The 25478-nt window shown below is 48.1% G+C and overlaps 5 protein-coding genes across 5 annotated transcripts; 3 read left to right on the top strand and 2 right to left on the bottom strand.

The window, feature by feature from the left end:
* Window positions 1-1760: 1760 nt before the first annotated feature.
* F5B22DRAFT_257776 (uncharacterized protein) lies at window positions 1761-6308 on the top strand. Its single transcript, XM_047970065.1, has one exon. It carries the CDS (start codon window positions 2379-2381, stop codon window positions 5979-5981), a length of 3603 nt encoding a protein of 1200 aa, XP_047835237.1. The 5' UTR covers window positions 1761-2378; the 3' UTR covers window positions 5982-6308.
* F5B22DRAFT_257728 (histidinol-phosphatase) lies at window positions 6309-8044 on the bottom strand. Its single transcript, XM_047970064.1, has 3 exons — window positions 7766-8044; window positions 7060-7683; window positions 6309-6879 (listed from the first exon to the last, which is right to left on the bottom strand). The coding sequence occupies exons 1-3, from the start codon at window positions 7925-7927 to the stop codon at window positions 6637-6639; spliced, it is 1029 nt and encodes a 342-aa protein (XP_047835236.1). The 5' UTR covers window positions 7928-8044; the 3' UTR covers window positions 6309-6636.
* A 1000-nt stretch (window positions 8045-9044) lies between these two features.
* On the top strand, window positions 9045-12311 carry F5B22DRAFT_588127 (uncharacterized protein). Its single transcript, XM_047973649.1, has 5 exons — window positions 9045-9475; window positions 9538-9656; window positions 9750-10451; window positions 10512-11599; window positions 11649-12311. The coding sequence occupies exons 1-5, from the start codon at window positions 9411-9413 to the stop codon at window positions 11982-11984; spliced, it is 2310 nt and encodes a 769-aa protein (XP_047835235.1). The 5' UTR covers window positions 9045-9410; the 3' UTR covers window positions 11985-12311.
* Window positions 12312-13924: 1613 nt separating this feature from the next.
* Window positions 13925-15584, bottom strand: F5B22DRAFT_642030 (cation efflux protein; the record flags this gene model as incomplete). The annotated part of the gene is made up of 7 exons (XM_047978065.1): window positions 13925-14323; window positions 14403-14717; window positions 14785-15029; window positions 15091-15238; window positions 15293-15337; window positions 15393-15442; window positions 15500-15584. 7 exons carry the CDS (start codon window positions 15582-15584, stop codon window positions 13925-13927), a joined length of 1287 nt encoding a protein of 428 aa, XP_047835234.1.
* A 2485-nt stretch (window positions 15585-18069) lies between these two features.
* F5B22DRAFT_633253 (uncharacterized protein) lies at window positions 18070-25257 on the top strand (the record flags this gene model as incomplete). The annotated part of the gene is made up of 7 exons (XM_047976811.1): window positions 18070-18084; window positions 18141-18189; window positions 18327-19256; window positions 19793-23082; window positions 23113-24414; window positions 24448-24470; window positions 24507-25257. 7 exons carry the CDS (start codon window positions 18070-18072, stop codon window positions 25255-25257), a joined length of 6360 nt encoding a protein of 2119 aa, XP_047835233.1.
* Window positions 25258-25478: the final 221 nt, after the last annotated feature.

The raw sequence follows: 25478 nt of genomic DNA, 5'->3' as shown, positions 1-25478 counted from the left end.
CTAGTGGGTAGCACTGCACGTAGGTACCTAGCAGAACCTACCTAGAGGTACCTAGGTGGCCTGGGCATCGCTCTCCCCCGCTGAAAGGCACCGTAAGTAGCAGACAACGTACCTACTAGCTTAGGGCGTGCAATGTAGTGCGCGCTAACGCACATGCAGGTAGCATGCCTTAATAGGTATTTAAGTAGGGATGTATCTGGTATGTATGTGTAATACCTACATATGTATCTGGACACTACCTTAGTATTATAAGTTGGTACAGGTAAGATCCCAGGTAGTAATGTGTAGTTACAGTACCTACATAGCAGGTAGGGGTAGGTGCTACAGGTAGGTACCTACCTAGGTAGTTTGTTCGTTGGGCTAGGTAGGTAGGTAGGTAGGTAGGTAGGTAGGTAGGTAGGTAGGTAGGTAGGTAGGTAGGTTAGGTAGGTAGGTAGGTAGGTAGGTAGGTTTCTGAGCAGGCAGTGGTCGTCGCTGTGGACGCTGACAATGGCCCACCTGCAGCGCCTGTTGGAGCACACGACACCCACTGTACATCCACCCTACCTACACCCACCACCACCACCACCACGACGGCGCGGCGGGGCAGACCGCGATGTACCCAGTACCTGTCCTTCCGCCGGCGCGCTCGTGAGGCGCACAGGTGTCTGTACTTGGCTCACCGCCAGTCCAGGAACCTTCGATTTCCCCTCCAGCTCGCAAACTTGGCTTCATCCTGCATGGGATTCGCACAGCTGCGTCTCAACTTATTATCACATCGCATCGCATCCATCGCATTCATCGCCATCTCCACAGACCGCCTATCGCACCCGAACCAATCCTCTGGAATGAAAGTTCCCACTGCCTGCCGACCTGCCAGCCTGTCCAACCCGTCACATCATGCCCTACTCAGTCCCCAAATCAACCAAATCAGTGCTGGTATCCATTTGATTGTTGATCTGATCGCATCCTGTGCCACCCTCCTTGTCCATGCCATCATCGGTGAATATCCTGGACTGGGATTCTCCAATCTTACTTGCCCAAGGCACGTAGCTATCAGCTATCTCGCGGCAGTCGATTCGGCCCTTTGCGCGCGACTGATGTGCCGTCTCGATCTCGCTCTCTTATAGTTGCGAATCTTGTCAGTCAACGCCAGAGTCTGCCGGCGGCTCTCCTGTCTTTTTTTTGTACCACGATATTGCCACAAGCTGGCGGGTGCTGATCGCAGAAACAAGGTGTTCGGTACGCTGGCCCCCTTTTCCATTCCTCATTTATCCCCGGTCACTATATTCGCGACTTGTCTTACCACAAGTTGGACTTCGCCCTGCGAGCACCTTGGAGATTTGGCTAGATCAAGCAATATCGGAACAACCCTGAAGGAGATCAACACTTCCTGTTCGATGCATTGATCACCAGTACTCGGACACTCACCCGAACGTAACCTGACTTAAGTCGCACTGACGTTGCAGAAAAGCTGGGGACTTTACAAACGCCGGGAACGTCATAGCCCCTGATCCATGATATTTTTAACTTGCCGAACTATACAACCTTTAATGTCACTATAATACTCTAAGTTCGTGCTCATCATCCCAAAGTCTGGATACGTGTTTCTTCAAGGGTTCAGCTTTTCAAGCCACCGTCTGGTTACATTCATCAGGCCCGCGACATATTGCAACTGTGGTCTCCTCAATATTGACGAATTGGCGACGTACTCGAGGTTTTGATCATCATTATCCTTTGGGCAAAGATATCCGTACATTCCTAATTGTGCACCAAGTAGGTTTCCCAATATGTTTATTTCACAAATTCTTGCTTTCTGTTTCTGAAAGAGGGCAGAGGTTATGATAGGCTCAAGTTCCAACCCGCGGCTGCTATTCTCCTGTTGACATTGGCTGTATTACTCGTACAATATCCCTATTGTTGTTCATGGGTGCACTTGTTAGAGTTTATACCAATTTGCTCAATCACCTCAACTATCGTGAAAGAGATCCACATATGAAGAGCCTGGAGAATCAAACCCAATAGCACATTCACCGATAAAGTTTACAGCAAATGTTGCTTCGCCGCTGACCGCTAAAAAGCTTTGACCGTCTCGCTGCCCGGGTCTAAATCATAATTAGACACGCAGCAAATCAATCATTGAGCACGACACGCCTCCTAGCTATACATTCAAATTGTCGCATTCTCGTGGGTGCAGTGTTGGGCACTGGTTACCACAACACGGTTGTCACACATCGTCCAAAATATCAACTTCTACCGCTTCCATGTCTTTTCACACGGTCGTAAATCAGGCGAAACACCTTCGCAACATGATCTGACACTGCTGAGGACTTTGTCTATTTGTGGTTCCAAGTGTTGTTCGATTCATTATCTGGCTTATCGCCAGCGATCAGGAAACCATGTTGGGCAAGCTTTTCAATCTTACGTCTGGCGCTGTCGGAGGCCCATTGGCTCAGCCGACGTCACCAAGCCTCAGATTGCCCCCCGAATCAGTTCAAGAAGAAATCCATACACGTAGCCTGCTGTTTCCAGACACACAGGCTCTGTTTCACCGCGAAGACCAAGTGTTCCCCCTGCCTGCATTGAGTACTTTGCATCCGACTTCGCAGGCTAGTGCGTATGACTATGAGGCAGATGTTGATTTCGACGTGCGCGACGTTCGCGTCATTATCATGCAGGATACTCTGGGTAACGTTAATCCTTCGCTACTGTTCGATAGCCATCCTGGCAATACTCCCGAACGACCAGCTCCTGCATCTGCTGGAAGCTCATCTCAGTCCACCTCTCAGGATACTCGGCGTGTCCCTGTATCACCGAGAAAGGGAAGCCAAGGCCATATAACAAGGCCATTAGTGATACAGCCTGGAAGCCCTCAGCCTCGACAGGGTGCGTTTGATAGAAGAGGTTCTATACAGTCGCGCACCTATAGCTTTGCTGAAACCGAGTCACAACGCGCGTATAGAGAATACCGCGAAGAGCTTGCTAGCTTTTCTAGCTGTATTTTTGCTAATACTGAAGTAATGGCGTACAAAGGAACATCTACGAAGGTACATGTTATACCTAGTGACACTCGTTCAACTGTTATACCCAGCTCTTACGCAGCCGATGGACGAGGTTCTTTAGGTAGGTCTAGTATGCGATCAAGCAGGTTAGCCCAGTCGTTCACATCGGAATCAGCCCACCCACAGGCTTCTGCGCACCACCCTGGGCGCCTAGCAGACCGCAAGAAGATTTTGGTTACTCGTCTTTTCCCCGTCAACCTCCTTAATGACGATCTTGAAACACCTCAAGGCGTAGGAGAAGACAGCATGGGATTCCCTTTCCCCTATTCACCGGACGAGTCGAAACCAAAACGGAAAAAGCCGAAACCTGTTTTCAAGAGAACACCAATGTATGCTGTCGCCTTAGTGATTCCTCTTCCTCCGAATCCTCCCAATTCAGCACCATCGGCCACAACCACATCCAAGTCTACTTTTCGGGCTTCTAGCTCGTTTAATGAAACCGACGCTTTCCCATCGTCCCTGGGTTCTGCTCGTCGGACTGGCTGGTCTGCAATCGGTCCCGAGCCTTTTGAGTCATACTACAGTAATGAGGTTGAAGATCGTATGGATTTTGTAACTCAGCACTGGGATATTATAATGAGGACGCTCTCACACCTCCAGTCAGTTGTTGCCAGTGCCCTCTATCCAATGCTTAAACAGGTGGATTCTTCAGCGCCCGATCCATACCCTCCGAACGTACCCGTTCAAGCTGGCCGGATGAGTTCCGTGCACAGTCGTCGCGGCTCGGATGCTTCGCAAGTGAAGCTACCCAAACAATACGCAAAGCTTGTGGCATTACCTCCAAATGCGCTGATGCAGGATGCACAGACAAGCGAGGAGATTCAAAACGCTCAGTTACGTATCGTAACTGGGCTTTGCGCCATCAGGGTTGTCACAGGCCAAGGTCGTTGGGGACCGTGGAGAGAGGAGGCTAGATGGGTTGCAAGGTGGGCTGGTAGCAAAGAACAAGGCTTTTTCTTCTTCAACCTCCTCACGGGCTTTCTAGCGACGCATACCGACTGGCTTCAAGCATTAAGTCCAATCTGGTATAGGCGACGCTATTATCAGCAACAGAAAGCTAAGAATGAGGAAGACACTTCTTTGCCCTCTCGCACAGTGATCGTCGCCAACGATAAAATGGCCGCACGGAGGCTGATTTTTCTCTTATCGGCATTCTTGCCTGCGAACCAACAGCTTCCAGCAGTCCGCGCTCAGCGGCCAGCGACGTCTGCATCCTTCGGTGCATTCAGTCACTCTCCACCGTCATATATTGTCCCGATCAATAAAGAGGAGTCATTACGGCGAAAGATCAATCGTCGTCAAGGTCAAAGAGCTCCATCACATAGTCGGAGTTTTAGCATCCAATCACAGGCAACTACGCGATCAATGACAGGCATACCGGCTCAACTGGCACACCTTAGTATGGATGGCCAACATCACGAGCGACGCTCATCCGAGTTCTTCAAACCAGCTCACCTGCCTATAGCTTCTAGTGACCTCAATACTAGAAAAAGTAGTGCCGCAACAACAAACACCGTCTTGCCTGACGAAGCCGTCGCACACTTCTCCACTGCTCAAAGGAGTCTGGACCATGTTCGATCGGATAACCGTGGCAGCATGGCAGCTGATGACTTAAAACGGTCACTTAAGCGGGTCGACAGTATGGGTCACTCCAGCCACGGAAGCACCCATTCACGGCAGAGCTCACGATGGGGTAGCGTTATTAGCGGACTATGGGGTACTCGGCGACGGGATTCAGCTTCAACATCTCAGACGCCAGATACTTTAGGACTGTACGACAGCCCTATTGGATCGCCCACCAAAGCAGTTTTCGCAAAGAAAGATGAGCTTTCTCGAACGGACAAACAAGCAGATGTCGGGCCTACCGAGGCAAGTAGTGAACAAAGGATAAATGAAACAGATGAAGGCGAACCAGATACTCCACGAAAACAGGTAGCCAAGCAGTTGGACCCTCAGACCAGAACACCTGACCCTTCTGGTGCTTTTGAATCCCCTGTCAAGACCTCAATAAATAATGACGACGGCGTAATTGATGTCGATGTCCAGTTCCCGGATTATTTGACCTCGTTTGAGACGGCCGTTAGCTCCCCATCAAGTAGTGGCTATCTCTCCACACCTGGTATCGGAAGCGGCCTAGATAGCTTCGAGCAGTTCTCGCGGCTAGCTATTGATGGAGACACCCCTCTAAACGTTGCAGGATGGCTGCAGAGATATCACCCCGACTTTACGTTACAGGCGATACCGCCACAAAAGGACCTGCTTGATCAGGTTCGTGAGTCTCTCAAAGCTGAACCAACACCAGCAGTATATCTAAATACGATTTCAGACCCATGGCCTGCCGAGCAATGGGTTGACGTAAGTAGCGCTATAATAGCAGACACTACAAACTTCAGCATCAAACGCATTCGTTATCGTCGTCTAGTTAAGCCGAGGGTCGCGACAGACCGAAACACTGGTAACTCTCTTGACCATTATAGCCCGTCTATAGCGACGCCGGCATTATCTCCACACGATCATCCAATAGAAGAGAAATACGAAGAGGAAGAACTAGTAACGTTAGACGAAGCACTGATCGATGCTGTTGAGAAGGTGATTGCCCAAACAAACGACTCAAGTCGTGGGACATCTACCACCTCCTCCAGATCAGTCAGCAAGCGTCGAGGTCGAAGCAATAGTGGAGCTTCAGAGCCTGAAGATCTAGCCCCTGATATGAGGCTAGATTTTCAGGAAGTATCCCGTGCCGAATGCAAGACAGTTGTCTTATCAGCTTTAGGAAGCATCGTGCAGGAAGTGGTAAACAGCCGCGAGAAAGAAAGCCAAGGCGTGTATCCAGGCGTCAGCTACGAATCGAGCCGTGAAAAAGAGAGCGCGCTGCGGGGAGCTGTCCGAGCCTGGCTCGAAAGTGTGGAGCTTGGCGATGGCAAGCCTGACTTGGGATGAGGCAGTCAGGGTTATTGCAAATTCCTCCCTTCTGGATTCTTATCCCGCCTGCCACATCAGAACTGGCGTGATCTTGGAAAAGTTGTATGAGTATTTGCGGTCTGGTGCTCCACAAAGCTGAACAGACTGAGTAATGTGTTTTTTGTGCGCTATGATACCCCCTCGACCCTTGGTTGCATATTTACGGCCTTACTTTCCTAAAAAGATTTTTTTAATACTTCCGTTCCTTGCACTCTTTAGCTTAGATCCTTTCGGTGCTGGAAAACGGGCTTTTCATGACCTTTTGATAGCGACGGCTCTTAGACGGGTAACTGGCGTTTCAAGAGGGCTATTTACTTTTTAATTGCCGTGGAGAGTTATCTTGGACATATACCCCAAGGTTGTTAGAGCTTAACGAATTTGCATCACAATAGACATTATGAAGCAAGTTGCTTATTTTCGCAAATTAAACTCTATTTGATGTTTGCAAGTGACAAGACCGCTTCAATCTAATGCTGTCATCTAATTGATCATCTAATTGTCTATTTCAGCGAGTTATTTTATGCTTGGGCCGTCCGATCTTTGATCTAAGCACTAGAAAGTGGACGAATATTTTTTACATGTATGATTATCTACCAACCGGATCCACGCGTATCTACGCAGAGGTCAAGATCTACTATGACCAACTGGAAATAATAGGACGGATCTCGTCAACTCGAACTGCGACTTCTGTCAGACCAGCTTTAGCCGCCTTCTCGTTTGTGCTGTCTGAGTTCTGTAACTCTCGCTCCAACGTCCAGAGCGTGCTAACTTGGAGAGAGGCCAGAAAGTCTAAAGCGCGTCCGTAATTCGTGCCTACTTGCGCTATGCCATGACTATCATCTGAAAGGGTGAACTTCCCGTCCAGGGCAAGCCATTTCTAGCAGGTATATGTCAGCCCTTAACTTGCATGATGTATATAGTTATAGGTGAATGATGGACGCAACCGGGTTTATTTTATTTTATTCTTTTTGTTAAGAGAAGGGGGGGGATTGAAGTCACGAATAAGTAGGTGGGATAGAGACGTATCAAAACAAAAGGCTTAAGGAACAAGACTTACCTCAGCTATGGCCCGGCATGGATACGGTTCTGCTAGTCCTTTCCGCAAAGCGCTGCTGTTGCACTCAAGCCAGCCGCCGTATGAGGCGATGAAGGCCAAGTTTCGCTCAATACGCTCCCAAACGCCAGGCCAATGCCGCACGTCGCGATCCGGGTTCGAGCTCATAAGTCGGATCAGATCAAAGTGGCCTACGACGCGCGGACGAAGCGCGACCAGCATCTCGTATTGCTGATCGTAATACCTTTCATAAGTCCTTTCCTCACGAGCCCCTATGTCTTCATTTTCACTACCACGCGCTGTCTGAGCCGCGCTTGTCAGAGACCCGTTAGTATATGTCCCATTCGTGAGAGGTTGAGCCGACGCTACTGCCCGCGCGTAGTACTCCTTGTCGTAATCAATCGGCACACCATTGACGTGGTGCAGACTGCCGACAAAATAGTCAATGGCTGGGTGCGCCGCTAACTCCTTGATGAGCGACTCGTAGCCTGGCCGAAGCCACTCGCCCTCGAATCCGATGAGCAGTGAGATTTGGGGCGCGTAAAGGGCCTGTAGACGCTGTGCTTCCTTAAGGTACGCTTCATGGCGTGGCATCAAGGCTGCGAGCGACGCCTCGGGATCATCCAACTAACAGCGGTGTTAGCATCGATGCGTGCCTGGGCTTTAACGGAAGAAGCATTGGTGTAACATCAATAAATAGCTAGCTCACTTCTTCAGGGTACAGGTCTTCTAGCGCTGTCCGCGGCATGTGCTCGGTCAGGGCCATCGTCTTGTAGCCTAGACCAATGGCATGCTTGATGATGTCCTCGAGCTGGTCTTTGGCGTGTCCGGGGCAGAATTGCCCCGAGTGAGAGTGCATTGTGAACGCCATCCTATAGCTGATCGGGCGGAGGCACGTGTATGCTGTATGCGGAATTCGAGAATTGCAGCCAGCAGGTATCTAGACCGCAGAATCTATGACAAGCATATGATATTGTGTTGAATAATAGTCGTATGCGATACCGTCTTCCAACGCTTTAATTCTGAGATGGGCAGTACACCGCTAAGATGACGGGAAACTAGTATGTCGTATTTATAGTAAAATATCAGGTAACATTCAATCTCACTTAATCGGTCAGAGCAAGCAAATTTGAGGCATGTGAGGACCAATGATTGGTGATGCTGGTAATTGTTGTTGAACTGAGAGATGACGGAGCCCGAAGTACCCAGGTAGACGAACATTGTGGCTCCCTGTCTGGTGTGTCAGTGCCTCGAGAGTCATAATGCAATAATGGGTACTGCCAGTCATGGAACAGTACACAGTACACAGTACCTAGCATTACATTAGAAGTCCTTGTTTCATTGAGATATCTACGTTAGGTATGGAATACTGAGATAGTCGTACTGAGAGAGCAGACTTTTACAAGTAAGTATTCAGGACAATTGTTTCGGGAGATGTTTTAAAGGTCATGCGCACTCCTCATTCTTAATTCGCAACTACAGTACCTGTCGATATTGTGCATCTTACACCCGCCACCATAAATACTCAAGCACTTATGTACTCGTGTATCTACTAGGTAGGTTGTGTCTAGTTGTCTACAACCGATATCTAACAAGGTCCAGGCCTTCAAATGCGAAATGAAAATTAGAATCCTCGAGGTGAGGAACCCCGCCCCCGCAGTGACGTTTGTGCCTGCCTACTTACTTAAGTAAGTGCCTACCTAAGCTACCTAGGTACCTCTTACCAGCTCTTACCTTGCCTAGACTCGCCTATCTACATTAGGTATGTAGGTACCTACCTAGGTACTTAGTAGGTTAGGTAGGTAGTTCAAGTAGGTACTGCACTAGCAGCTATCCCAGCTGTGTGCTGAAGCCGCTGGGTAGTAGCGGGATTTGCGCCGTGACGACAGGGCTTGGGGGCACGCGCCGCCCAATCAACGCGCCAGCAATATTTCAGGTACCAGCATTAAGCATCTCCGCGCGCTGGCAGTTGCTGGTACACGGTTATACCAAGATCCACACCAACCTTTTTTTTTTGTATGAACCCCAACCATCGCCAATCGCCAATGCGAAGTACCCTTGCCTATTCGACTTCGTCGGCCTTGTTCACTTACAATGAGCTTCCTCAATGACTAACTCTAAGGCCAAACAGGCTGCCGTATCGTATTGCTGTATATCGGCAATTCAATCATCGTTTTCGATCGAGTGTTTCTTGTGCGCCTTGTGCCTCACCAGTGACATGATAATATCTACTATCGCCAGCTATTCGTCCCTTGCGACGCCCTTGGCTATTTAAACATCGAAACCACCGGCTCTCAAACTTCAGTCTCGACATCAACACTCTTTGCCGCCCAATTCCTCCGCCCTGCGCGACCATGTTGTTCAATGAAGAAGATGCGGATCTCATTAAAGCTTGGATCGTCAAGCGTCTGGAGAATAAGTAAGTGCCTCGAATGTAATCGCATGCTGTTCCATGTTCCGCTGACCTTTGTTTGCGTCCAGCTCCGATGCAGATGCCGATGTCCTTGCCGACTATGTTTTAGCACTATTGAGGCACGACGGCGACGTCGAGACAATTCGGAAGCTCTTTGAAGAGGAAATACCTGACTTTCTACGAGAGGGTATGCCCACCTAAAATCTCCATGTTCTCTGTCTGATGGTGGTTTGCTTGAATGAAGTCATACGCATTGCGTAAAACTGCTAACATCGAGTAGATGCGGCAGCATTTACCGACGATGTCTTGCAGGCAGTCCGGTATCGATCTTATATCCCCGGAGCCCCTCCAGCTCCGCCTGCTCCTCCCACCATGCGACAGCCTCGTTTCCCACCCCCGGCAGCGCTAACACATGTTGCGCCTCGTCCTGACATGATGCAACCATCAACATCTCTATATCATCCTTCCGCCCCCTTTTCCGAGCCTTTGGCGCCGCCTCCATTCCTCCAACCTAACTCACGCAAGCGGGCTCATAATGATCGTGATGATGGCGATGTAGATATTATCCTCAACAGCCAGACTCCATATGGCCCGCCTCACAAGCAACCACGGCGTGGAGGTGGCTTTGGCCAACGCGGTGGAAGGCATGAAGATCTATACAAATCAAAAAACTACCGAGGACTGCCACAGTTCCCTGGGCTTCCTGGTCCAGCGCCATACGGAGCTCCCATGTCCTTAGGCCCACTTCCAATCGATCCTAACAGCATTCTGGAGAACATCCAGTTGCTGCAGTCCTTGCTTCCTACTACCGCGGACTTGCCCCCATCTACCTATCCAAGAAACCTCTCTTCATCGAACCGAGGAAAACGACGGTGCCGTGACTACGAGAAAAAGGGTCACTGCCCCCGAGGGAGAAACTGCAACTTCGACCATGATGCCGAACAACCATTCATGTTACCTCCGATGCCTATGGCAGTTGATGGTAAGTTTTATTTATTAGATAGGCTTCGTAATGGGCCTATCAAGGCTAATAATAGACTAGAATACGACCCTAGTAATGCAGTATTGTCTCTGCCTCCTTTCGGTGTGCAGCCACCACCAGCAGGGCAACAGTTGGATCTCACTAATTTCCCATTACCCCAACCCGCGAGCCGACGTGAACTTAAGAAGCCACGACGGATGAAAGGTCGACCTCCATTCGCTGCCAACGGCGCTAATCATGACAAGACTAAAACATCTATTGTCATTCAAAATATACCGAACGAGAATTTCTCCGAGGAGCAAGTTCGTGGCTATTTCAGCCAATTCGGAAACATCGTAGACGTTCAAATGCAGCATCAGAATCGTCTAGCTATTGTCAAATACGATTCCTGGGAGGCAGCAAACGCGGCTTGGGGCTCACCGAAAGTGATATTTGACAACAGGTTTGTTAAAGTTTTCTGGTACAAAGACGAAGGCAGCGATGCGCCAACACCAAATGGAAACCGTTCGAACAATGCAGCGAACGGCCATGTCGATGGGACCCCATCAGCTGGGGATTCTGTTTCTGCTCAGCCGGAACTTGATCTTGAAGAGTTCCATCGTAAGCAACTGGAAGCGCAAAGAATCCATGATGAGAAAACGAAGAAGCGACAAGAAATCGAGCGAGAGCGTCAAGAACTAGAAGAACGTCAGAAAGCGCTTCGTGAGCGACAAGTAGAAGCGAAACGCCAGCTTCAAGCTAAGCTCAAAGCAACCGGGCTGAAAGATGGTTCTTTATCGCCCGCAGGTGTTTTCACTGAGGGCGGGAACAAAAAGCCAAGTGCGGAAACCGAAGCTCTTAGGGCCCAGCTTGCTGCTCTCGAGCAAGAAGCCAATCAGCTCGGTATCAATTCTGATGAGAACCATGATGATGCTTCATCGTGGACCTTGAGAGGGAGAGGTCGCGGTAGAGGTTACCGAGGGCGTGGGACGTTTGCCCCAAGAGCAATCCGTGGTGCTTATGGATATCGGGGTAGAGGAGGAATTGTTGAATCCAGGCACGCTGCCTATGCCGCATACTCCTTGGATAACCGACCCAAGGTTGTGGCTTTGTCTGGAGTCGATTTTACGATCCCTGAAAATGATGAAGCGCTTCGGCAGTATCTCTTTGTGAGTATAACGATTTCTGCCACCATGGAGTATTACTAACGAGCTACAGAGTGTTGGAGAGTTTAAAGAAGTTCACGGCGCTCCAGCAGTAACGCATGTTATATTCAAGGATCGTAAGACGGCGGAAAAGTTTATGTTTGGTGTTTCTACAAGCAACTGTATCCACGGTATTGAGGACAAGATTGAGCCGACATGGGTCAAGGCAGCTCCAGAATCAGCGAAGATGACCGATACTGATGGCGACAATCCCATTGCTAGCACCCTAGACGACGATAAGAAACTAGACGCAGGGGTTGATGAGAATGAAGAACTTGAAGAAGGGGAAATCGATAATACCCTCGATCATGACCAAGGAGATATGGACTATGAAGCTGGCGAATGGTAAAGCTAATAAGCCCCATGCCGATTGTATAACAAATGTAAATTTGCTTTCTACGGTTTCCGAGACCACGGGCATGGATGGGTTTAGTACATGTTACAGATTTGTTTTGAAGTATCTTGATTAAAAGGGAACTGAAAGCCAAAGTGCTATAAGTTCCTCTCGGGCTTCAATGGTCCATAGCCATTGCATTACATAGTAGGAGAAGAACAGCGATAATCGAAAGGTAGCATTTTTAAGGTAAACAAGCGATTCACTTTAGTTTCAAGGTTTACATTTTAATATTACTACAAGCACTTGTAATTTCTTAATAAAAAAATAAATAAAAATTAGGTATTAACTGAAGTATATTTGGTAAAGTGCACTATGGGTGTAGTCTGAATAATCGTGATGTAGATTAGAAGGGGAGGCTGTACAACAGCAATTGCTGGGCAATCGCTATGTACAGCCCTCCGGGCTATCTGTCACACAACCACACAGTGGCCAATTTTTGTTATTATAACAAAACTCTTGCTGCACTTAGACTATGGGTATAAAGCTTTGAAAGCGCGCTAGGAGGCGTTTCCACCAGTTGCGCTTGCGCTTGGTGTTGTTACCATGTTGAGTGCCGGTCCCTGATTGCTCTCTGTTGCTACCTACGCCACCCGTTTTATGATGGCTCTTCTTTTGCTTCTTGAATGTTGTGGTGCTAGGCATCTTGCTTATTGTTCTTGTGTTTGCTGTGGGTTTGTTGACTGGGCTTTGTTAGCTGGACTGTGCTTGATGAATGGAATTGTTAGTTGAATTGTGCTGGCGGCTTGCTGCCTTTTTATACTTATTTTTGAAGGTTGAACAGAGTGCTTGTTCCTGAACAAAGAATTTCTCAAGGCTGATGCTTGTTTGCACTTGGATTGTTAGGTGGACAGGTTTGCGGAACAACGGCATTGACCATGATGATGATAATAAACAGAGCTTGTTCTCGTTCCTCTTGTAAGTAAATATCATAACACATGGCTTGTAAGCCAGCGTGTATAATAAGGAGGAGAAGTCGGTGGTGGCCTTCTCCTTTCATCGCTTCAACTACCCTGGCAACATATTACAAACCAAGCAAGAGACAGATCCTGCACCTATCAGACTTACCTCTTCAGAAATCTTAACTAAAGAAACCAGAGAAGAAAAAAAATGCCTCCCACACCAAAGGCGACAAAGCAAGATGTCAGAGACTTAGCTATACTTCGACGTATCCATCAGCAGAACCCTCAGCTAAATCTTGAGCAACTACTTCACACTCTCCAAGAAACAATCGGCCATAAGCCTTCTCCTTTAGTTACTCAGGCAGCAAGGGGCCTCGTCGACCCTTATTGGCAGCGTAGAGAGACAGTTGTATGGAAGATGACTGGGAAATAAACTTGAAGGACAATTTATCGCCGCCTTCTTCTTCTGAATTTACTCAGCCCGATACTCATTACTTACTAGTAGTCTAGAGAGAAGTAGAAGAAAGCGCAGTAGAGAAAGAAAACTGTTCTACATCACAGGAATAAATATCAATTCTTTTCCTTCATGTATTTGTATACTACCCTAACTAGTTGGAAACCCAAAAATTTACATACTTTTGCATATTACTCTAGCAGTCTACATACTCCAAGGAACCCGCTGCTGTACACATATTTGGCAATACACTGCCAGCTAATTGTAGCTGTATCCCATAGTAAATAGGGGCCATCGAGTTAAAAGGTTTCAGGATTCGATTAAGGGGAAAATGGCGCTTGATTCCATCCCTTTTATTTAATCGTGGCTAGAAGCATTTTATCTGTCTAAGTTTATTCCCTAGTACATGTTGAGTACACCTGATGATTCCAGAGCCTAGACTACATTGTTCAATCCAGTTGAAAAAGTCGTAGAACGTCATCATCACTACACCATCATTTCATCAAGGTTTTCGTGATTTACCATGTAGTGAGGAGACCTTAGATGCGCAGAGGGCCTGCTGTATTACAGCATGTGAGGCTCTCGCATAGATTGCCGCAGACAATCTGGCATCCGGACCCATCAGTGCGCCGTCTTCTAAGCGACGCAGCTGCATGCGTAGAGCCGGCGCCACTTCTGCCCGTCTGCCCGCTCCTAACACTGCTACTGCTACTAACATTACGGGTGTTCTGGACTGATGCGGCAGCTGAGCGTGCAAGCTCGGGCTGTAATGTCGCAGAGTGTATTCCATAAGCGTGCAGGCATTCCTTGACTGTTTTTGCCTGATCCATGAAATCTGTCATATCGTTGCCAGAAACCACAACGTGAGCCGAAGCAATAGCCTTCTTCTGATCGAGTCGCCATATATGTAATTCGTGAACGGATTCAATACCAGGAATCTGAGACAGTCAGAACGACACAAATTCTGATCCCAATAACAGAGAAACTTGTTTCGAGGATAGGCGGGACTCAAAATACCTTCTCTAAGTCATGCTTGACATCATCAAGATCAACACCAAGGGGCGCGCTTTGCATGAGTATCTTGCCACTGTTCTTAACCAGTGGGATCGAAGACAGCAGGATGAGAATGGAAATAGCCGTTGACACACCCGGGTCGACGTAAAAGCGTTTTGGCGAATCTGTTAACCAGATGACAAGGGCTGCAATAATAACGGCAACATTGTTGAGCGCATCGCTGATGACGTGTATGAGTACGCCCATGATACCGAGATCGCGACCTGGTGCCTGTAGTTTGATGATGGTATGCCGATGCTCTGCATGAGCACTGAGAGGCTGGATCTGATGTTAGTAATGTCATAGTGAGGGAGAGGAGAGAAGGGATATATGTTGTTTGACTCACAGTCAGGGCGATGTTTTCCATGGATCGTTCCCTAGGAGAAGCAGCCTCGACATTAACGGGGCCGTGGCTATGTCCATGTTCCTCCCCATGGTCGTGGGAATGACCCTCGGTGTGGGAGTGATCCTGCCCATGGCTATGTCCGCCATGATCATGACCATGGTGTTCGTGGAGCAAGGTTGCGCTTAGGATATTAAGAGTTAAACCAACAGAACCGATGATGAGTACAAGCTTGGGGTTATCAACGGCTATTGGGGAAACATGTAAGCAATTGACTACCTTTTTTAGATTTGAGTCCGGCGAACTTACGTTGAATTGATATGAATCTCTCAATAGATTGCAGAAAGATTGACAAGCCGAGAGCCAAGAGGAATACACCATTGAAAAATGCACCAAGAAGTTGAGCACGTGCCCAGCCAAAAGAGAAGTTTTGAGGAGACTTGGCTTTCTCCGAAACCTATGAGGCAATGTTAGTATAAAAGTCTTGATGAGATTCAGCCATGTTTCATACTAAGATGGCTGTCAGGGCAATGATAAAGCCAATGAGATCATTCAGCTGTCGAGTTGTCAGTAACGCTATGCTACGGAGCCCTTGGAAATCTCATTCATACATAGTGGAATGCGTCTGCTAACAAGGCGAGGGACCTTGTATAGAATGCAACTGGCGAGACACATTAGCATAAGGTCTAAACTTTATGGCGCCCACGGTCGAACAAACCTGCAATCTCTGCAACAAAGAAGAGAAAGGAGATGCATATAACAGCGATCAGCTTTTGCTTGGATGTCAACTTGAAGAGCGCCATGATGCCGCCGCGGGACAGATGAGAATATCCTGAGTGAGCAACAAGGTTTGAAAATGAATGATGACAATATCAAAACTTGGAACCTCTCAGGCGTGTGGAAATATGGGCCTAAGAGACTTGTATGCGAATATGGGATGTGTGGTGGCAACAAGTAACACCCAGGTAGCCTACTGCATTAGCCCCTAAGAAACGATTTGAAACGATGGGCGTGATAGGCCTTGTGGTGAGGCGTGCCCCAGAAAGAGACGTGGGGGATAGTCTAGAAACAATTGGTGAGGCACGCAGCGACCAGGCAGGCGAGGAAATAACGTGGTGAAGCTGTGTTGTCTAAACTAAGTAAGGACTGGAACTACCTAGGGAGGTAGCAATAGACAAACTACGAGAAGCCCGAGCCAATGCTAAGACTATTCTCTCTCGAAGGTTCACGTGTGCGGGCACGGATGATGATGATGGCGATGATGGCGATGCTGGAATGTTTCACTCTCCGCGTAAGTATGTAAAATCGAAGTAGTTCCCACACCTTGCTGTTCGTAGTGAGAGTGACAGTGTGTGTGAGAGAGCGAGAGAGACGGACACAGAGAGTGCGAGGGACGTTGGGAGGGATTCAAGGGAGAGGCAATCGGGACATGGCAAACTAAACTGTAGGTTTAGACGGGGATACCACGGATGTGAGAGATGTGACTCGTGTGCTGCAATGTGTAAGTCGTATGGGCTGCACTTACCTACCTACCTAATACATACATAGTACCTACATACATACCTCAGGTAGGTACATATTAATATGTATGTCGGTATATGTGATGGACTGCACTGGCATCTCTGCAACAAGATGGAGAGATGGAAAGGAAGCAAGCACCCAACTGTGGGAGTGTCCAACGGAAGACCCCTTTGTATGGGGTGCAGATCAAACAAAGAGCGGCTGATTCCGTCTGTGCACCCCCGTCTATTTAAACTTACAATTAGACTTACAATTTGTGCAATAGATACCCTACAGGTAAGCAAGCGCTTTCGGGGGCTTTAAACTGCTTATCAGAATGTCTTATAGCTGGCATATGAGATACTTCATGGTTGGTCACTTATCGGGCTTGTTACGTGGAAGCAGATCTAGAACTACTGTGTGTCTACCTAAGTACTGTGGATAAGGTATGCATATAAGTAGGTAGGTAGGTAGTATCGACCAAATGGCACGCACGATCTAATCTTGAATTATTGGATAGGTATCATGATCTACTTACCTACACGTACGTAGTCGAAGTACTACGTTACCCAACGTGCACCTAATAAGTATGTAGGTACTACCTACATATGTATGTAAGGTGTAGGTAGGCTGTACATAGGTAAGAAGATGGGATAGAGAGATAATAGGTAGGTAGGGAGGTACATAGTATAGATGACACTGACACTTTCTAGATTGAGGATACGCACCTATTTGCCTCCAATTTCAACGGTCAGCGGTGTCTGGGCAACTGGCTGGCATTCTTGCATCCCTCGTCATCTACTGAGATCTACTTAAGCCGTGTCCTGTTCGCTAAGTCGAATCTGTCGCCAGTCTCCCATGGACACGGAACTCTTGTCCGACTCATTCTGTGCTTGGTTGCGACCTCGGTTGCACTTTGGGTTACACCGGATCTGACACTATGCCAAGGCGCTGCGCAGAGATGGACGGTCAGCACGTAGCATCCGATGTGATTCCGAGAACTGAACCTGTGCATGTGCATGCGCCTAAGTAGGCACTGCAATCATTTGCAGGGTTATAGGCCGAAGACCCTCTACCATAGGTATCAGTGTTCTACATACGACACCTACTTCGAAGTATGTACTATGCGTGTGATGCCACCAGGAAAGACGGGGGTGACGAGGTTCTTGGCGTTTTAACTCGTTTACTACATATGGAGGCTAGTGGGTTGGGTAACCATCATGGCTCATATACTTACTTATACGTCGTGAATAGCGGAAGTGGTCCTAGTCTTTTACTGCATTGAATGTAGGTTATGTAGAATGCGCTGCAATCGTGCTGATGATGTAAACCGTAAATCTCCGATTTGGTGCAACAAAGCACAACTTAAGTTGCTGGTGTTCTACCGCGTTGTACACCCACATTTCGATCCAGCGCCAAAAGTCAGTGCGTCATAGGAATCTCGACTTAGTACTAATGAGATACTACTGCCAGATGCATTCAACATTTATACCTATGACAGGACATCATTAGATAGAAGTGATGATTACAATATGATATAATGACTTCAGCTTGTTGGTGTATAAAGGGGAAAAGTTCGAAGCCACGTAGTGATTGGAAGACACTTCTAAGCAGATCACCATGCTTGAGTGCCGTACCCAAAGGATATCTACATTACTGAGGCCTCAAACTGTTTGTGTTGTTAGACACGGCAATTTGAAATTACCACGCGTATTTACTGTTTCACCGAGTCATAAGAAGCCGTTGAAGCTAGTACCATTTACTAGAACCTTTGCCTCGCCAGCAATAATGGACACCATCAAGGTAACCTAGCACTCATCGCACAATCACCGCTTCGCGCGTTGACTGACATATAACAGAACACGCTAGCCGAAAATTTTGGAGGTCCGGCGGAAAAATTGGCTACCCGTATGTGCTGACCGGTTACGTTGCTCTAATCATATGTTAAGCGGAGACATTGTTTGGGAAAATGCTAGCTTTTCCTACCATTAGACGTGTCATAGGCATTCCTTGCGACAGAGCTGGCTGACTTCTGTGTTGCATAGATCAATTCAGCCTTGACGATGTGCCTGATCTTTCTGGAAAAGTGGCCGTTGTCACTGGAGGCAGCGAGGGCATTGGATATGGTGTTACGTACACGCTGCTGAAGCACAACATAGCCAAGATTTATATTCTGTCGACTTCGGAAGAAGTAGTCACCGGTGCTAAGGCTGCGATTGCTGAAGAGCTCGGTCAAGCTGCAGCGGACAAGACATACTGGTATCAGTGCGACCTGTCTGACTGGAAGAAAACAGCAAGTGTGGCTGAACAGATCGGAAAGAATACTGATAGACTTGACATATTAGTCAACAATGCGGGAAGGGGTATAATGACATACCAACTAACTGATTATGGAGTCGATCGTCATATGGCCGTAAACCATCTTGGTCATGTAGTTCTAACGTCCAAGCTGCTCCCACTGTTGAAGAAGACGGCAGAAAAGGGAGATCGGGTCCGAATTGTCAATCTTGGAAGCAATGCCCATCAACAGGCCCCGAAGGATACCAAATTTGAGAGCCTCGAGGAGTTGAATCAGGACCTTGGCCCCAACCCGCAGTATGGTCGTAGCAAACTCGCGGTCATGCTCTATGCTCGCGATTTCGCAAAGAAAGTGACCAACGCAGGCCACCCTGACGTCCTTATGAACTCGGTTCACCCCGGATTTGTCAGTACTAAGATGAGCAAAGAAGACATCTTGGAGCCATTCCCACGAGCCGGCTACGCAATGGCCATAGGCATGGAGCCATTCAAAAAGGATCAGTTTGAGGGCGCTAAGCCTGCGCTATTTGCGGCAACGGTCACTGACAAGTCAGGCCAATATATATGCCCACCAGCGGTTCCAGAAAGCGGCAACAACCTTGCACAGGATGATGCTTTAGCGGAACAACTAATGAAGTTGTCGCACCAAGTTATTATGGATAAAATGAGAAGCCAAGGTCAGGACCTTGCGAACTTGGAAATTTACTAAGCAACTTGGTAGATAGAAATCATCTGAAATCATTGCACAGCAATTGTAGATGTGCAAACTTGCAACTTGACAATTCCTTACCAGAGAGCCTGAGGTTGGCAGCTGCAAATCCATGCAAGTACTAGGTACCTAAGTAGTCTAAGGGTATCTGCTAGATAGAGTAGGCGGTCTGGTTGCGTGCTCCCAGTAGCGCGCCCCATCAGTGCAATTCTGCCAGACTTAACATTGAGAACATGCTGTAGCCTGTGCCTCTATTAATGATCCACCAAATCCGCCAGCTTCAGAGTAATTGAAAATTCCATTACTTGACATCACCTTGCTCGCCATACAGTATACCAATATGAGTAACGCGCCAATGTCTGGAATATGATGCGTGAAATCATCGCTCCCGAGATAGGCTGACCGAGGTGCAAATGTCTCGTAATGCTGCTCTATCACCCGCGGCGCCCCGTCGCCCGTCGCACTGGACTTCGCATTTGCGACAGTTCAGCAAGTCAAGCACAGATAAGCTCTCCATCGAGCCGTCCAAGTCTCCAGATGCCATTTCACTTGCTAGCAACTCAACAATCCGCGACTTCCAGTCCTCCAAGCGACCGTCCGAACGCATCTATACCGTGACAATCCACGAGTCACCATTTGTTCGCGACGATGTACTCCTGAATTTCGATTTGGTAGGCGGTGGCGCTATCCAGCCCGGGACTTTGATGTCTGTGACCTGTATCAAGCCGGAGACGGACCGCTCCGATCGACTGCAGGGCTCCGTATATTCGTCTTCAAGGCCGCCGCTCCATGCAAGGGCTCCTACTGCTGCGGATCCCAGATCCAGCGATGATTCTGCGCGGAGATATGTCTTTGTCGCTAAGGACATGCCGAAAGACTTAAAAGCTCGGATGCCGACTGTAGAGGTATATGTTGCAAAACATGTAGGGGATGCTTTTAACTTGAGGAAAGGAGCCCAAGTCATACTAGTACCGGTCGACAACTCCTCACCAGCCATTGAAGCTTCTCATGTCGAGTTGTCCTTCAAAGATATGTATCTTTCGCGATCTGATATGTGGAAGCTTGCTGTCGCAGACCTGGCTGAGAGGACTGTGTACAAAGGCCAGATTATATATTTCCTAGGAACCATCAAGGCTACCGTTACTACCGTCTTTGTCGCTGGTCGCAAGGTCCAGTCCGCCTTCTTTGGACGCCAAACACACCCCATTCTTAGAAGCGAGTCGGCGAGATATATGTTGTTCATTCAGATGGCACGTGAGATGTGGGAATTTGACTCTGACGGCTCTGGCGAGATTATGTTTTACAAAGTTGTCAATGGCTTTCTGCCTGCTCTGTTCAAGAAGTGGGCAATGCTTCAGGTAAAACACCTTGTCAGTATTGTCCTTTTCTCGCGGGTTGAGTATGACACGGGATTGACTACGGATCTGGCCAATACCGCCCTTCACGATAATTACTACACAGGTTTCCAGACGTCGGGTAGTAGGCGACCCTATAAAGATTTCTACCGTGTTGTTGTGAGTGAAATATCAAGTGGCGAATGGACCAAGATTCTAGATCAGTTAAAGAAAGAGTTTAATGTGTTCCGCCGCGATATCAATATACATCACCGAGAGGCCATGAGTAATGCAATGGAAATCCCAGAAGATCCGGGTACAAAAGGCGCATCAATTTCCAAGATCAAGGCTGAGCCATCCGCCGCTATGTACGGAAACTTTCTTGAAGCCATCGGCTTGGCCTCCTCAATCTACGCGTCTGATTACATTGATCGAGACTTGCTACGAACAGGCATATCTATTGTGTTGATTAGCCCTGGACCGGGCGTTTTTGAGGTCGAGTATGAATCTTTGAGGCGCACCACGGAAGCTCTCGTAGGCAATGGGATTGGCATAGACCTCATATGTATTCCCAACCTGCCTTTGCATTCCGTTCCCTTGTTTAGGTATCGCAATCCTCATTTCATCAGTGCTAGTCAACGATCACAACCCCTAGTTCTGCAAAGTCACGACAATACACCCAAACAAACCACTCCTTTGGGTAGTAGCTATTCCACCATTTATGAGTCTTCGTCTCCCAACAAGGCTACCGATGCGTCAGGTCGAAGTGAGATAGCTGGATCGAGGTCAACCGATGAGTGGGCGTTCGCTTTACCTCAGTGGCTGCATGTTTCTTACTGGACAGGGAAGTCCGAAGAGGCTTTGGCTTTTCATGGCGCCACGCTGTCGGCCGTGAATCACTCGTTGAATAGCAACTCGCGAGACGAGTTTGCAATTCGATGTAGATTGTATGATCTTCAAATGAGAAGTGTCCTGGAAACCAACGAAATCGAGACACCCTACTTAAGCTCGGATCCCTCATTTTCGATACCCATGAGCAAGCCACATTACGATATATCACATTCTCGGAACCGGAGAGGACTGGATCTATTTGAGCCAGTATATGGTTTCCAAAAGTTTACCCCTGAGAAGCTTACAAAACCTGGTGAGACGTCCCTCTGGAAGCAGCTTCAAGCATTTGATGAATCTCGATCTCGGCTTCCTCCTCGAAATCAAACTGCAGTCTCGAGTGACTATCGAGAACTTGAGGAGCATACTAAAAAACAATTGGTTGAAGATACCAGTCTATTCGGAACATCTGTTGGCGACAAACGCACCTCTGGTCCGTCAATAATGCTGTCATCGAGCGTTGCTTCGTCCAAAGTTGAGTCTGAAGGAACTCAGTCTTCAACGATGTCTCGTAGGGACTCGACCGCATCCACCTCACAGCACAAATATAGTTCGGCAAAGGCTCCAAAACTCATGCGGCACATCAGCCTCGGTCACCGAGGATTTGGGATTGCGGCTCCAAAAGCAGCTTCTGCTGAATTGAAAACTGAACACGTTAATGCTTTCCAATCTAGCGGTACAGGCATTATCAAGGTACCATCGACATCAAGTTTATCACCGATGACACCTATCCAGCACGCCTCACGAAGAATATCGAGACCGTACACTGACCCTGCGTCCCCTCCGACATTTGAACGCAGAAAAACGCATTTAGATGAACAAAACCAGGGCCCCAGGCCGAATACGCCGACCAGGCCCATCCAAATTAGAGCCCCTCCACCAAGCATGGATACGATAAGTACTTTGAAGTCAGGGCCTATTGTTCCTTACTCTGTAGCTCGAAGTGCGCACCGTGACGACCGAGACACAAAATATTCGGACGTACTGCGGGAAGAGGATCAGAAAAAGCTCTATAATTCCAAGTTGAGGGCTGGTGGAGTGCCAGAACTACCTTCTACACTTTCGCCTACAACAGCCATGGCACCATGGCTAGTTGTTCTTAATCCTTCCAACCCTGATGCTAACAGAGTCGATGACTCGGTACTCTTCAGTCGCTGGCAACACGTGTTTCCCGTGCCGTCTGAGATGAAAGTTATGAAATGGAAATCTCTATCATGTCCAGCTGCGGTTCCCCTGACGACAGAGCACTTTCCTAGTCAGTCACAGTTGAACGCAGAATACCAGCGTCAGCCATATAATGTCTCTCAAGATATCGATGACGAGGTTGGAGATGAACAGCCATCTCGTGCTGAGCTCTTACAGGACCTTGTCAGCGCTCGCTTCGCTCATGGGTTTCAAGTCATCATCGGGCCCTCTGTAGCTAAAGCGTTTGACCAGAAAGCTGTCCGCATTGCTGACATATTTTCAATAGACAAAACAGTAGGCGATGGAACGTGCATTTTCATGGGCATCGGTAACACAATCCACCAACTATCGTGTGTTAATGGTACTGAAGTTGAAGTGAATATCTTTGTCCGCAAACCAACAGAACCGCTTTTGCAGTTAGGGCACACGCTGTCATTATACAAGCCAGCAATTCGCACCATGTTCGATAAGACCTATGAAAGCATCGAGATCGACATTATGACCCCAAAACCCGAAAGAAATTGGAACTATATCGATTCTTATCTTGCAGGACATACAGATGAGATGACAGAAAACCTTAGGTTCTGGAGAGCCCGTTTTGTGCTAATACCAATGTACCCTCGAACGTCTTCTATTCCGCAAGTGAAGAATGAAGACGACGTAGAAGAGATTCGACTGGAAGGGATCAAAAATCTCGCCCAGATATGGCAACGACATCGTCACCTTTCACCAGAAGAACGACAATTTCAAAGTGTGGGGACCAAAAAGCGAGACCCAAATCCCCTCGACATTATTTACAAGACGGAAAATGCGTCCGTAGTTATCGCTGCAGAGATGGAGACGTTGCCTTTATTTGAAAATGCTGAAGGTGTCCACCGAAAGGGCCTCGTATCCAACAAAGAGCGCTTTTCGAAGTCCAACTTCAATGTGGCAGCTCTTGCAGAAGCTATCCAACAACCCATTGATGCTGGCGGAATCCGGATGCAAACGCGGCGGTGGCATTTTCGTTTACACTATCACTGCTTTATCGGTTTAGACATGACCACGTGGTTGCTCGACAACTTTGAAGATCTTGAAAGCCGCGAAGAGGCTGTCGAGCTAGGGAATACTTTGATGGTCTATGAAGATGACAAACCGCGAGACAAGGACAAGGAAACAAAAGATCTGAAAAAGGAACGGGACCGCGGAATTTTCGTCCACGTAGAAAAGCGACATAATTTCCGCGATGGGCAGTACTTCTATCAAATAGCAAGCGAGTATTCCAAAGGTCACCCACAAAGTTGGTTTAACCGGAAGAGGGACGCCTCTGTACCTGCAACACCGGCATTGGAAACCGTACCAGCACAATCGCCTCGACCCTTCCAGCCTAATGTCCCACGTCCTAGTTCTTTTGATGGTGAAGATTCACAGACTTCCTGTCATACAACACCGACAGTTGGGCCTTCGAACACCGCCGGAACGCGGCGACCAAAAGTAGTGTTAAGCAAGATGATGAAATATGATGTTGACCCTCGCAAGAAATCATTTCGACCCGAAAGGATCAATCTTCACTATGATAGATTGCATAACCCCGACAACTGCTTTCATATCAGGCTAGAGTGGATGAACGTGACCACGAAACTTATCGACGATGCCTTGAAGACCTGGGCGGCCACTGCTAGTCAGCATGGTCTTCGCCTAGTCGAAATCCCCATTGCAGAGGCTTGTAGGGTCAATGAAGTAAATGCATTCCGAAGGCCATATCGAGTCAAGCTCGCGATCCCGCCACCAACCCAGTGCCCAACCATGTATTACAACTCGGGGTCGTTTAGCCCACAGCCACAGTCAGATAAATATTTCTACCATAAAGCAATACTCAAAAAACTAGACTATGTACTCGATTACGAAGCTGCCACTAATTTCCCGAGCAACGTGGACGTCAGCTACTCATGGGGCAGGCCAGATTTCAAGTATTCGCAGTATATTCACCGTTCAGGTGCTCATCTAGTTCAGATCACCGAAGATGGTGATTTCTTATTAGCGGCTAATCGATTATATACGAATCGAGTAGCCGCCACGCAACCAGCTCAGTTGCAAGCTCGAGCTGAGCTCAGCCTATCGCGGCCAGTAGTTGCCGGCAATACGCACACCAATCGCCGAGCTATCGACCCGCCACCTGTAGCCTCTCCTATGACGAGACCCGTTCTATTTGCACCATCGGCTCGGATAAACCCTCCTGAGTCATCACCGTTGCGTAACGTGTCTGGTTCAAAGCCCGGCTGTGGGCCCACAACAACATTTCCTATACCGGAGGCGCTCAAGGATATACTCGTTGAGTTCTGCACCGATGAACAGACTCTCGAGGCTTTTTACAAGGAGACTCTGGAACATGGTATTGAGACACCGCTCGCAGTTCCTACGGATCCGAATGTCGTTCCCGATGCTAGTATTCCATCTTTGGGGCTGCCTCCCGGGATTCTAAGTGCTGGTGGAAACGACCTATTAATCACCCCTACACCCAGAGCCAACACCCCAAGCCTAGCCAGCTCGCTGCTCTTTAGACGAGGCAGTGTCCAATACTAGGTACCAAATAGCATAAGGAACTGAGTCAACCCATATACATGCCGAAGAGTCACTCGGTTTTTCGAGCTAACATCACTCCCGAAACCACCACCCCGAGTAGTCCAGAAGTGACTTCGTTCTGCCTGAACCTACAGACGAGGCTTGGTTCACCAGTCTTGCATGCACACAAAATGTGCCCACTCTAGGCATTACAGCATATAGAACGTCAAATTTGGTTGTAT

Source organism: Xylaria bambusicola (assembly GCF_022495145.1).
Source record: "Xylaria bambusicola strain CBS 139988 unplaced genomic scaffold F5B22scaffold_3, whole genome shotgun sequence".
NCBI lineage: Eukaryota > Fungi > Ascomycota > Sordariomycetes > Xylariales > Xylariaceae > Xylaria > Xylaria bambusicola.
The sequence above is the reverse complement of the archived record's forward strand: the minus strand, read 5'-3'. Positions and strand labels throughout refer to the sequence as shown.